The sequence below is a fragment of the Sinocyclocheilus anshuiensis genome, unplaced genomic scaffold, assembly GCF_001515605.1.
Source record: "Sinocyclocheilus anshuiensis isolate Anshui unplaced genomic scaffold, SAMN03320099.WGS_v1.1 scaffold199, whole genome shotgun sequence".
NCBI lineage: Eukaryota > Metazoa > Chordata > Actinopteri > Cypriniformes > Cyprinidae > Sinocyclocheilus > Sinocyclocheilus anshuiensis.
This window is the reverse complement of record NW_015552582.1, coordinates 835,791-850,324: the sequence shown is the minus strand read 5'-3', so window position 1 is coordinate 850,324 and position 14,534 is coordinate 835,791. Positions and strand designations below refer to the sequence as shown.

Below are 14,534 nucleotides of genomic sequence, written 5' to 3'. Positions count from 1 at the left end.
CTTTCCCTGCAGATGCTCATATACACATACAAACACACACACCCTTCGAAACACAGTCTATTCATCAAACAGCATACAGACTGAGAGCAGGAGATTGCATCTGATCCTTCCATTATATCTGAACGTAATAGCAGTGCTGTCACTCACAAAACCGAACCAGACACACATTCTCTCGCCACTAATGTGCATAAAATCATCTGAATTCTTGGCATGTTACAGTGAACAAAACTTTCAGAAATCTCCTACAGTAATTTTGGCCCTTAGCTTTTCTAGAGGTCAACAGAGTACATAAAGTTGACCGCATATGCTACACACAAAACGTCTGTAAATGCAAGTTTTCGAGCCCTTTCTCAGATTACATTGGTATTGGTTGAGCGTGTTCCTGCTTTAGGAGCAGTTTGACCAAACATGTTCTCACAATGCGGCTCCCACCCAAGCCAAGCAACTCTACACGCTCTATACTCCCTACCAGACCTAGAGGAAATGTCCAACTTTCCATAAAGACATCAGGCCAAAATAAAAAAGGCTTTTTCTTTTCCAGCTCCCACACTCTCACTTTCATGCTTTCCCTTTCCTTCTCTATTTTTCTATTCTCTAATTTCACCTTTTTGCATTCTCCAAGTCTCAGACTTTGTCTCTCTCCTTTGGTCTGTCACCTCTCTATCCTTTCTACTCTGTCTCCATCCCTCCTATCCACCCACAGTCTGCTCTTTGACCTGAAAAGTACAAAACTGGAAAGCGCTTTCTCAAATTGGCAAGTTCTAATCTGATTGGCTGACATGCACATTTTCTTCTCAGTGCGTCTGAAAACAAAGTCATGTTTACAAGGTATTGAGTTGATACAATGAATACTTTTGAGGAAATAATCACTGGATTGGCCAAAGTTTGCAAGATTATTGCTTTAACGACTAAAACCATTTCATTTTAAATGCTACAAGGAAATGTATGCATCACAGTGATTACTTTTAACATTGTTATTCAATTATTAGTATTTTTAAAGCTTAACTTCAAGTGTTTTTAGATGACAGCAGAGTAATATACAGTATTCACTACCGTTTAAAGGGATAGTTCACCCAAAAATGAAATTCTGTCATTAATTACTCACCCTCATGTCGTACCACACGGATACGTTGTTTTTGTTCAAATCAAAGCACAAACAACGTAGAAAACATTTCCGTGTTGTGCGGCTGGCACAGAACAACATACGCTGTTCGTAAAAATGTTCATTTTTGGGTGAACTAACCCTTTAAAGGTTTGGGGTCAGTAAGGTGTTTTTACCAAGGCTGCATTTATCTGATCAAAAATACAGTAAAAACAGTAAAATTGTGAAATATTATTACAATTTGAAATAACTGTTGTCTATCTGGATATATTTTAACATGTAATTTATTTCTGTGATGGCAAAGCTGAAATTTCAGAAGCCATTACTCTAGTCATTAGTGTCACATTCTTTTTTCTTAATATTTTTTGTATAAACTTAATATTTTTAATAAAATGTGATACTTTTTTCAGGATTCTTTGATGAATAGAAAAATCAAAAGAACAGCATTTATTCAAAAATATATTTTTTGTAACGTTATATGTCTTTAATGTTACTTCTGATAAATTAAATGCATCCTTGCTCAATAAAAGTATTAAATCTATTTCAAAAATATATATCTTAACCATCCTAAACTTTTGATCCATCACACATATATACATGTTATTTTATTATAACCACATGTATACAAAAAAAAATGTGAAAGAGAAACCTCAACCAACAACCAATACAGAAGCAATATAATGTGCATTCTGAAACTTTTAACAGGCAGAAATTAGTTTTTTGCCCATTTAGTCAGAGGTGTGTTTGAAAGACTACTTTGAAAAGCATGAATGAAGCCTTCAGTCATGGCAGTTACAGGAAAAGTTAAAGCACTTCATTTTCAGACCCATTCACTGTTGTTTTGTTCTCTTCCACTCTATTTATCTTTAGTCGCAAAGTCTTGACCTGCACAGTCCATTATTCTCTTTTGTTTTCACCATCTCTTTCTCAGACCCTCCCCCATCTGTTTCTCTCTAATTGCATGCACAGCACATAAAACAGAACCAGACTGTTTTCTTTTCACATAGTATGTCTCATTGCATCCCTCTTGCTCACTCTCTCTTTCTCACAAAGTGTGTATATGTCTGGAATCTGGATTGTAGGAATGTGAGCTGAAGACATTCCTCTTCGGATTGGCCGAAAAGACATCACCATCAAATGGGATTACCATTAGGGAAAGTGAGAGAGAGAAACGGGAGGGGTACAAGCAGAAGAGAAATAAGCCCTAAACAAGGCAAACGGAGCGACGAAGAGAGGTCGGGTCCAAACCAGTCTCTGCTGGCAATAAAACAGTTAGTACAATGGCCTTTATGAACCTAAACTCCACTAAGCAAACCATCAATTAATGGTGTTACTGCTGCCTTGAGTGAAGTGCCAAACCATACACACATTAGTGCTAAACATTCAACCGTTTAAACTTTGGAACACAAGTGCAAAAGACAAAGCCACTAACATAACATCTTTTCCAGATATTTTGGAGGCTTTGAGTTTGAATAACCTACTTTTCTTGCCAAAATCCTGTGCAAAACTGTGCTAACTAACAGTATTTTTACTGAGCAGAGGATTTCTGATTTGTTTTCGGTTCCTCTTAATTTATTCTATTCTTGTAACTCTAATTCTTTCTTTTAGTCTTCAAGTATATCACTTTACTATCAGATATCCTCTATTTTCTTTTATTCTCATATACTGTATACACATCACATCAGTAGATTATTGTTCTCTCTCTCTCTCGTTATTCTCTTCTGTTGTTGTCAACTTTTTTCCCAATTAAATTCGGTTGCATGTAAATCATTCTGCCCTAAATATGAAAAAAGACAACAAAAAAAAAATCAGCACAATAAAAAGGTAATGCACATATCACTAAATACACAATAAAAAAAAAATCCATAACTAACGATTAAGTGTTAAATGGTTAGCCTACATTTCAACATGTCCTCTCACATATATCAGATCTGTATCAATGAACATAGATAAGTTACTTATTTATAAAATGACCTACATTCATCCATGAAAGTTACTCTAAATATAGAAGAAAATGTTTGTACCTTGTTTTTCACCTTGTTAAAGTTATTCCCGTCGCAAGTAGGTAATTCCTTACAGGTGTGTGTGTGTGTGTGTGTGTGTGAGGACTGCGGCGCTCTCTCAGCTGCTCTCGTCTTTATATTGAACGAGCAGACACGCGCTGAGTGACGCGGCATCCCGCTGTAGTGCTCTGCTCTGACTGCTGACTGCAGTCTGCGAGCTAGACTGACACAATAAAAGTCCGACAACTCAAGAACTTCCACAAGCTAGGACATGTTTTACAGTTTTTTAACGTTAGACAACACAACTAAATGATGGGGAGTTTCAGTGTTGAGATATGTTAATCAAAAATGCAAACAAATAATTCATATTTTGGAAAATACCTGCAAATAAAATCGAAAACAAATGTAAACTAAAATAAAATTTTGTGGATGTAATATAAAATGGAGAATCTGTTATTTTGTCATTTAAGGGCGTATTCACACTAGGCACGGTTGTCTTGTAATTACTGTTCATCAATAAGGTGAGAACCATATCCGTTATAAATCTAAATATACTCAAATTAATGGACAAGTGTACTGCCCAAGCAGGGGCGTAGTAGCTACGTGGTGGCCATGGGTGGCAGTGCCACCCCTCATTGAAGCTTGGCCACCCCTGTTGCGCAAACATTTTGACCGCATTATTAATAGCTGACTTTTCTCCGTTCAAATAACTGACACTGGCACAAATGCCACGTACACAGCTGAACTAAATTGTCACTTCACCTCTTACTAATGGAACAAATAATCCCCAAAATGCATAGCCTACAAGTGGTCATGGGCATGGCAACACTGAAAATGCACGCTTGGCGAAGCAGTTTTACAAGCATTAACAAATAGCTAAACACAGCAAACGCGAGCTCAACGAAAATTCATCAAGCGCATGTCTACATAGAAAAACAATGGAAAAGTAGCACAATGTAATGGGAAAAAAACCTTAAGGTTTAGCGCAACAAAATAAATATTGCATGGTTATACACGCTCCCTCACAGTATATCATTCAAATAAAGACATATCCTGTGATAGCACAAATAAATGCGCAGCCATCTGCATTCGTACTCTGTAGTAGGCTACAGAAAATATAAATGAACAAGCTGTTGTGCTTTATTACGGTGATGCATTGATGCCACACACATATTTTTTTCCACTCAGGTGTAATAACGAGATATGTCGTTTTAACGACATGTTTTCTCGTTAAAACGACATATTTTCTCGTAATAACGAGATGTTTTCTCGTTAAAACGACATCTTTTCTCGTTAAAACGACATCTTTTTTCTCGTAATAACGACATATTTTGTCATAAAAACGACATGTTTCCCGTTATTATAGATAGGCTATATGGTACATTATGTGAGCGAGCTAAGCGACTCCGCGCTGCTGTCGCCAGTCTGACATAAACGAGGATCTGCACGCTGCTGAAATTATTGAAATACACTGTTTTAAATGTATTTTAATGTAATGGTTTTAATTGTAGCGGCATGTTTATTAGGATTAATCTCCAATCTGTCTACAATATAGTGCTACAATAACTGCACTCAGACCCATGACTCGTTTAGGCTATGATCAGATCAAAACTGGGCTTAATATTTCCTTATTTGAATGACTGAAGTTTGATTTAACGAGAAAACATCTCGTTATTACGAGAAAAGATGTCGTTTTAACGAGAAAAGATGTAACATCTCGTTATGACGACATAACTGAGTGGAAAAAAAATATGTGTGTGGCATCAATGCGTCACCGTACTTAACTTTTGAGACTGTTACACATGAAAACACGCAACACACGGTAGACACGCGTTTGTGCAGCAGAGCGGCTCTCTCTCGCACTGTATGATGTGACAGACAACTGGTCCAGTCCGGTTCCGTTCACACAGCGCGGGTTTTCCGAGAATGCAGTTGTGAGTCCTGAAAATTTACGGGTGTGAGTTCAGTTACACAATACGCTCGTCACGCCCGTTAATAACCGTACTGTGAGTGAATGTAACCGTATTAAGGACTCAAATTCAGGACTGACAACCGTATTCTGCTGCTGTGTGAACGTGGCCAGACATTTATATGTACAAAACCAGCTATAAAAACTGAACAGAAACTATTCATGTCACAATTATGTAGCACATTATAATAAAATAAATCCAGATCGTTTAATATAAAACATCCAGAAAGAGTGAAATTTAAGCCACTTACATCACTCCTAATCCATGTGCTGGCCTTGGGTTATTCCTCTGCTGTTTAAACCTTCAAATCAAAACCCTAGATAACATCTGGCTCTTGGAAATGATATGAGTTTGTTTTAAAAACATCTTCTAAAGCATGTAAACTGAACACGCACTGGGAAGACTAAAATTAAATATTACATAATTGCACATGTTATTTTTGTTATACACTTCAAATTAAACAAAGTTAGAGTAAAGAACAAAAACACTGTCTAAACCTTGTAATTATTGTTGTTGTTTTAATCTTATATCATACAAGGCTTACTTTTTCCCATCATTCAGTCTCTTTGTTTAAATTTCAAAAGATTGTTTTAATCTGAGATTGTTTATTCATATAAATCTGTATATCTTGCACACAGATTACTGACAATTTGATCATTTCTACGTCTGCAATAGATAAAATGTTCTGAAGCATTTTCCAGCCTCTTTATCCCCCCAGTTCATTTTCTGTTCTTGACAATTGTGTTCTGCTGTGTTATTTGTGTATGTGTGAATGCATTCTGACTTATTTTAGACTAATGGGAGTATGGGTGCAGTTATCATTTCTCTCTGGGTGTGTAATGTCTATTTTAAGTAGTGTTCTGTGTTCTTATGTTCCTCTCCTGGCCCGCATGTGTGCTTGTGTCGGGGTGCAGATGAGTCGCCCCCATGAGTCGCTCCTACGGCTGGCAGAGAGGAACAGAGAAGGAGTCTGTTTAGTGCTCATGCTAATCCTCAGGAGTGACTCAACAGCCAGTAAAAGCCAAGTCGATATCTGCACGAACAGCTTGTAACACTCCAAAGAGAAAGGAAAACTTGAAATCGCATCATATGACCCCTTTAAAGTTAATAATATATATATCTTTCTTTTTACACTAAAAGCCCAATACTGTACAGTACATATTCAGATCTGACTCATTTCAAAACACACGGATCAATGTACACACTTTTTTATATATGAACATACACTATAGGACTGAAAAGTATTTAAAAGTATAGAAAGTGGTCAGCGCCAATAGCCTTGTGGTTAGTGCGTCGACACATAGTACAACTGCGCTCACGGTGACCCAAGTTCGATTCCCGTCTCAAGGTCCTTTGCCAATCCCGCTCCCCTCTCCTCCCAGTGCTTTCCTGTCATCTCTCTACTGTTGTATCTTGTTAAAAAAAGGCATAAAAAAAATAATAACTAAAAGTATAGAAAGTGATAGTTCACCCAAAAACAAAAAAACATTCTGTCACCCTAGTGCCATTTTGGAGAGTATCCGCTGGACGTAAACAGTGTACGTTGTTCTGTGTCAGTCACACCACACGGCTGACACAGAACAACATACGCTGTTTGCGTTCAGTGGATACTCTCCAAAATGGCGCTAGGGTGACGCAGAGGAGACGAATTGTTGAATGAAGTTGTTTTTTTCTTTTGTGCACAAAAAGTATTTTCGTAGCTTTGTATAATTGCAGATGAACCCCTGATGTCACATGGATTATTTTACAGATCTCCTTGCTACATTCCTGGACGTTGTTCGTGGTAGTACCCTTGCTGTCTATGGGAGGGTCAGAGAGCTGTCAGATTCCATCAAAAATATCTTAATTTGTGTTCCGAAGATGAACGGAGGTCTTACAGGTTTGGAACAACATGAGGTTGAGTAATTAATGACAGAATTTTTGGGTGAACTAACCCTTTAAAGGTTTGGGGTCCCTTTAAGCTCTTGACCAGACCATCGGTTAAGACTCTAATTTTCCATCCTGTCAACACACAAGTGCACCACTCTCTCATTACAATATCACTTTATTCTCGAACAGTCATAGTTAATCCAAAAATGAAAATAGAAAAAATTATTTGTCCATACACTGAAACTCAATGAGGTCTAATGTTGTTTTGGACCACAGTGACTTTCAAAAAAATAAAACATCTTTTGTGTTCTGCAAAAAGTCAGTCATACAGTTTTGGAATGACATGAGGGTGAGTACATGGATTTTCTTTTTTTGGGTGAACTATTCCTAACTAAAACTATTCTGTTTTACATCAGTTATCTATAAATATAGTCTTTTTATCTATGAATGTGAACTCCCACTCTATATTTCCAAACCAGCATCTGAACAACTTCATAAGTTCTAAATGACTAGTTTTTCTACTCTTAAACCACTTTTGCTTCTCTCTTTCTCCAGTCTTCCAGTAAAATATATATTTTTTTTATTGAGATGGCCTGTTCTGGACTCTCTCTTCCATATTTGGAAAGCTGCTCTATTTCCAGTGGGTCACTTTAACACCACTAGCCAATACAGCACAGAGCCTCCGATCCCCCAGCCAATCCTGCATCCCCCCGTCTCCTTATAAGGACTGCACATAGTCAATAGTGTTTGTCTTTGCTCTGGACTTCTTGGCCACACTATGCTGCTCTATCATTCTAAAGTAAACTGGCTAAATTGGTCAAAAACAAAGCTAATGTTTTTACTCTACAAGTTAACTATGATACATTTGTTAGCCTTTTTTCATGCTGGGGTTATTAAAATGTGCATTTTATATTATAACCACATATAAGCATCAGCAATATCTACTTTCAGACCATAAATTAACACTTGTTTTGAAAGAATGTATTAAAATGATCTAAAGTGACACTAAAGAAGTTTATACTGTTACAAAAGATTTATATTTCAAATAAATGTTGTTCTTTTGAACTTTTTTTTCATCAAAGTATACTGAAAAAGAAAAAAAAAATCAGTAACACGGTTTCCATAAAAATATTAAGCAGTACAACGGTTTTCAACATTGATAACAATAAGAAATGTTTCTTGAGCAGCAAATCAGCATATTAGAATGATTTCTGAAGGATCATGTGACCCTGAAGACTGGAGTAGTGATGCTGAAAATTCAGCTTTGCTGAATCATCACAAGAATAAATGATACTTTAAACATATTTAATAAAATTTATGAATAAATTAATAATATTTCAAAATATTACAGTTTTTACTGTATTTTTGATCAAATAAATACAGCCTTGATAAGCATAAGAGGCTTCTTCCTGAAACATTAAACAAAATCGTCCGCAATAAACCATTTTTTGTAGCGTTTAAATAGAATTTTCTTGTATAAAGTGTCACTATATGATTGTTTTCTTTTGGATGTGCTTCTAAACCACACGCAACGCCTGTGCAAGAAAATGATTGTTAATACACCATTTGGGTTTTTACAAGCAACACCTCATAAACAAACCAGCTTTGAGAAACAGGCTGAGTCACACGCCAGAAATGCAACTGGCTGACCAGCGCTCAGCAGATTTAACCATAATGCTGGGCATAACAGCATGCTTTTAGCAGTACACCGTGACCTCAGTGCTAAAGCTTTATCTGTGTTCACTACCATGGTGATTTAAATTGAAAAACTGACTGGAGAACCTGACTGAAATGGTGAAATACAGAGCTACTGCCACTGACTGGGAAATGGAGTTAGGTTTTTCAGGCTATTTGACCTCCTTCACTGGAACTAAATTGATCAGAATAAAACAGACGTACTACCACAATAACCACATCAGCACTGTAAAATCAAGCATGACATCTGAAACTAAAACCCCCATTCATTTGAGAGAAAGCTGGTGTGGTTGTGGTCAAGAATAAGAGAGCTCACTGAAATGTGACCATATTGTTTGAGAACAACCCTTAGTTTGCTGCAGTTGTCTCTAGTGTCCATGACAACAACCCCACTGCGGCTCATGGAGGTTTGTGGCAGGCAGTGCGGTATGGCAGCAATGCAGTCGGCATGAAGATAGCAATACAAGCACTTCAGCAAGGATTAAAGACTTCCTTTCTCATCTGTTATCCTCTCTGTCTCACTCTTTATCTCTGTCTATCTTTCTCTCAATTACTTTTGCCACCATGGCGATCCACTAATCCAGAATAAACAAAAATCCTCACTGTTATGGTGAGTAATCGTTTAAATATAAACACATAATGAATAAGGAGGTAAATTATTGCTTCATTTACTTCAAAGAGGCTTCCTAGGAGACATTTTGCGTCTGTCTGGCTCACAGACATCTGGATTTCTGGCTCATCAGGTCATGACCCCTGAGCCAATATAGTGCATTTATATATCACATGCAGGCTGATCCTTTTGTCACAGGAAGTGAAGGATTATTGTCTGACTGGCTGACTCTGGTGTGGCTCTGACAGGAGACAACGCCTTTTACTTCCTGGAAGAATGTAAAAGGATCTGCTCTAGCCCTCACCTCACCCTTCATACATCACTAAAACATTGATACAAAAAATAAAGTTAGCAAAAAATTATTCAATGTCACAGATGTTTGATCTCAAATCTCATAAGAATAACATGACGTAAGAGTAATACTTCTTACATTTCTCAAATCTCAAAACAACTTCATAATTGAAGCAAAAGAGTTATTGTTTATAGTGATTGTGTATAGCAAAATCATTATGCTGATTTAAACTGCAAATATGTGCCTTTGAATATTTTTGAAAATATTTGAATTGAGTGGATTCTGAACGCAATTTCCACCAAAAATAATAATAAGTATAAAGTATTGTATATAAAACTGTATTGCATGGTGATCACCGGCTATTAAATTCAGGGGTAATTTTATCAAATGAATTATTAATCAATCAATTAGTAAAAAAAAAAAAAAAAAAAAAACTATTGATAAAAAATATTTGCTTTATATACAATTCAAAAGTTTAGGGTGGGTGAGATTTTTTATTTATAAAAAAATACCGTAAAAACAGCAATTTTGTGAAATATTATTGCAATTTAAAACATATTCAAATAGAAAACAGTTATTTTTGAGATTTTTTATTTATAAAAAAATACCGTAAAAACAGCAATTTTGTGAAATATTATTGCAATTTATTCAAATAGAAAACAGTTATTTAAAAATGTAATTTAATAATTTATTCTTGTGATGGCAAAGGTGACTTTTCAGAAGCCATTATTCCATGATCCTTCAGAAATATGCTGATTTGGTGCTCCAATAACATTTTTCATTATAATTATCAAAACGGCTTTTTTTTTTAATATAATAATTTCTTTCCAGTTCTTTTTCAGGATTCTTTGATGAATAGAAAGTTCAAAAGAACAGCTTTTGTTTGGAAAAAAACTTTAAACAATGTAAAAGTGTCATTTTAAATCAATGTAATGTGTCCTTGCTGAATAAAAGCATTAATTTTTTGGATAAAAAAAAAAGAAATAAAAAGAAAGCTTTTGAATGGTAGAGTATATATAATATATAAAGTTGGGAGTCCCCTTGCACACTAACAACCTTTTTTTCTTCGGTCATGTCTTATCTTGCCTAGTGGTATATAGTCTTCGCCAACTGGCATTAGAACACTAGGTGCTTGCTTACTTCTCAAAAATCTTCAGATCAAATAACCACTATGCTGATGCCAAGAATAGAATCCAAAACCAAACAGACAGTACATTTACAAAAACATATCCTGTGTTCTCATGAAGGAAGAATTAACGTTAATTTGATACACTGAAAAAAAAAAGGCTACAAACACAAGATTTTCAGAAGGCTCTCACACAAACCTACCGCACAAATATATTATAATCCAGCTTTAATTCAAAGGGGCTTTGTGAAATGTCTCACTATGTTGGCACACACATTCATCAACCTGTACAGCTGATATCAGACACCACCTGCTGCGTATCTTTAATTCATCATACACACAAAAATAAATACTGAAAATGTACATATGTGACAGCACGTTTACCCTAGAGCATAATGCAGACAGTCTTCTCACTTTCTGTCTCTGTGTTTCTTTACAAGCTCCAGGTGTTATCATTTCAGTGTGGTATGGACTTTACACACTGTGAAGCATGTTCCCATAAAACCCCTGTGATTTCAGCCCACCAAGCTCATAAATCAGAGGTGCACACAACCATCTCTCTCTTACACAGATGCTCCTCTGAAAACAAAATCTTGGCTGTAACAGGGATTTAGTCGCTCAGATAAATGTCACAAATTGAGTAATGTGCCTTCATTATGAGCTTAATTTTTATATGCCATACTTGCCTCAGAATTGACCCACAAAGCCTTTCCTCTGAGTTGACTGCAGGTGGATGCCCACTAAACACCCTGCTCGTTCACACCTCTGTTTCTGTCTATCTCTCTTTTCCTTCCTGTGCTGAAGGACATTGGGCCCTGTCTATATCACAAGGGCCCTCCTGCAGTCAAACAAATTCTGCCAAAACACACTGCGCAGTTTCCTGTATGGCGTGTCTCGCTGCAGGGTGTAGCATCATAGGCAGGGAGAGCGAACAAGGGATCAAGTGTGAAGAGATTTGAACATGTTAATCAAACTGAGCAGTGCAAAGGTGTTAAACGATGAAGGATGTTCACTCAACACTTGGTTAGGAACAATGAACAAGCACATCTAATGCCTCACCAACATAAATAAATTCAAATAATTTGTATGAATGTAAGCCGAGTTGGTATCTTTCTGTGAGTCTTGCATTTAGTTTGGCACTGAATGTCTTAAAACTGTTAAATTTAGGTCAAAGTTCACTTTTTAGTAGGAGATCTCTTCAAAATTTAAATTCTGTCATCATATGCTAATTGTTCCAAAACCTATTTGAATTTATTTCTTCTGTGGAACAAAAAATAATTTTTTTTTTCTATGCAATTACAACAAATGTGGACTGGAGCTTTCCTGTTTCAAAAACATTGAACTTGTGGGATATATTATAAATCTTCAAAAATCATACAGTACAATAACTTTATATGATGAACAGACTGAATTTAAATCATTATTCACTGATTCACAACAATCCATACCAAACGGTATCTGTCTGTATCTTTCATTGAAGGAAAAACAAACAGACTCAAAAGAATAATTTGTTCATGAATCAAACATTGTTACTTCAATCATTGTTAGTGAGTAACTTTTTTTTTTTTTTTTTTTTTGGTCTGTTCATCACACAAAATTATAATATGACTTCAGAAGATCCATAATAGTGGATATGGTCCAAAGTCATATGGACCACACTTTCATGATGCCTTTTTTGTCAGTTTGGAGCTTGACCCCAGTCCTCATACATTTTCATTAGATGGAAAAGAGTGAACAGAATATGTTTTAAAAAATTACCTTTTGTGTTGGACAGAAGAAATTAAGTTTGGTACGGAATGACATGAGGGTGAAGGACCTATGACAAACTGTTCATTTTTGGGTAAACTGCTCAAGATGGACTAGATATATGAAGGGAGAAATGGCTGAGAAAAGAATAACATATTTACAAGCAAGCAATTGCTCCAAATTAAAGACTTTTAGTAGGCAGCACCAGATTGATTTTATTTTATATGACATGCATCATATCAAAGCAATGCTGTTGTGCCAGAAAATGCCAAAGGCCCATCTCTGAAACATGAAACATGAGACCAGGTCAAGTTTATCACCCTTTTACTAGTTTACTCAAAGAACATGACCGGAGCTGCAAACTCATACTTTCCACTCGTCTTCTAATTGCTTTACGGTAATTCGGCAAACAGCATAATCACAGATGTAATTGATAAATCACCCTAATGCTGAAATAAAGTTGAACTAAAGGAGAATTCAGATCACAGGGGACCTGTAAAAGTTAAATGTCAGCAGCTACAACGTGACCTTAAAATCCCACTTCATCATTTTATTCAAAGCACTGATGTGAACAGCAAATTATGGGAATATCCAAAGGAAATCAGCTGGAATGTGTAAACGGGATTGGAGGGTCAGAAAGCAGGGTTCAGGTCTGGTTGTACCTGGAGGATGCAGAGAAACGATAACCTGCCACACAGCATGCAGAAATGACCCCTGGGTAATTGTACAATTATAAAATTCCTGTTTTTACAACCAAATGACAAGGTGAAGTGACTACTGCTGGTAGAAAGCAATGGGGTGGGGTGTTTTTTTCGATGGGGGAGGAGGGTCTCACTACCTGCTCCCTGTTGTGTTGTTTCTAGCAGATGATTTGTGACGTTACAGTTGAAAATCTTTTGGGGAAGCAGCTTTTTATGGCAATAACTTGCAGAAGCTCAAGCAAAGACAGGGTTTTACAAAACGGCATGCCATTTAAACCTCAGCTTGGACCTCATCCATGACAAGAAACAATTTTCCTTTCATAGCTATCACATGCCCGTCAAACCCACGCACATATGCGTTATTCACACTCAGATCGCATCAACCTATTCTTTGTTTTACCTTTCATTTGAGAGGTCGTCTGCTTGCTCATTTGATCTGGAATCACAGAATGAATGGGGAAATGTATGGAGGAAAGTCACAAATAAAACTACAAGGACTAAATGTTGCCCTGTATTCCCGGTACAGCATGTACACAATGCAAAGCTTTCCATTTAAATGATTTATTGTGTTTACACTAACGAGAATGCACGCAATTGACTTTTTATTTTCTCTTTCTTCCCAACATCCACCCACTAAACACACACACACACACACACACACACACACATACACATGCTACTTTTCCAGGGTTGTAAAGGAGGAAAGGCACCTGAATCAAATGGAAATCAGTCAATAACCACAGAGACAAACAGCTCGAATAGTCTTTTCAAACAAATAAGTAGGCCTGTGTAAAGGTATGTGACCACAAGAGCCTAATGTCACATTCACACACACAAACTTTAATGCCACACATAATCCAGACAAGATTACAGAGCTAAACTACATTTATATATGAGACTGGCTCTGCCTAGAGTCAACAAAGGGTCCCTTCCTCTGAGACACTTTTGCTTTTATGTTGCTGCAATTCACGTTTACGAATCTGCAATTTCACCCTTTGATCACAGCCAGAATAAAAGCTCATGTAACAATTCTCGTTTACTTTGCTGTAAGCAAAAACCATAGATTAAAATGTTAAATGCTATGTTGCTTTGGGTGCAATGTCATCCATTCTGACCTCATTGCTAAACAGTGACCAATAATATTTTTGTAAAATCTCTTTTATTTCTTTAGAATATATGACCACTATGTTGTAATTATCTTTACTCTGTAAACAGACTAATCAGAAATAACAAAAAAATGGACTGGTTTAGTGAGTTGTAAACTCAATCGCAGCTCTGATCAATTCACTAAGTGAGTTTGATTCAAACCACTAATGCCAGGTACACACTGCATGTTTTTTAAAGTCGTCAGATTGCTGTTCTTCTCACTACATGACTGTCTGGGGTACCATTTAGTTGCTGTTGTGTGCATACTACACGA

General features: G+C 36.5%; 1 protein-coding gene and 1 long non-coding RNA gene across 4 annotated transcripts in view; both read right to left on the bottom strand.

Moving 5' to 3' along the window:
- The window catches only part of palld (palladin, cytoskeletal associated protein), a 95,503-nt gene that overhangs the window by 30,290 nt on the left and 50,679 nt on the right, over nucleotides 1–14,534 (bottom strand). For 2 of the 3 annotated variants that reach the window (XM_016456193.1, XM_016456195.1), the window contains exon 11: nucleotides 13,515–13,550. The exons of the other annotated variant lie outside the window; for it this stretch is intronic. In XM_016456193.1, the coding sequence (XP_016311679.1) occupies nucleotides 13,515–13,550 (36 nt within the window). The remainder of the gene's footprint in view (nucleotides 1–13,514; nucleotides 13,551–14,534) is intronic. 3 annotated transcript variants of the gene reach the window in all.
- Nucleotides 2,763–3,343, bottom strand: LOC107665355 (uncharacterized). The gene is made up of 3 exons (XR_001631541.1): nucleotides 3,127–3,343; nucleotides 3,003–3,033; nucleotides 2,763–2,879 (listed from the first exon to the last, which is right to left on the bottom strand). It is a non-coding gene; the product is annotated as an uncharacterized LOC107665355 (long non-coding RNA).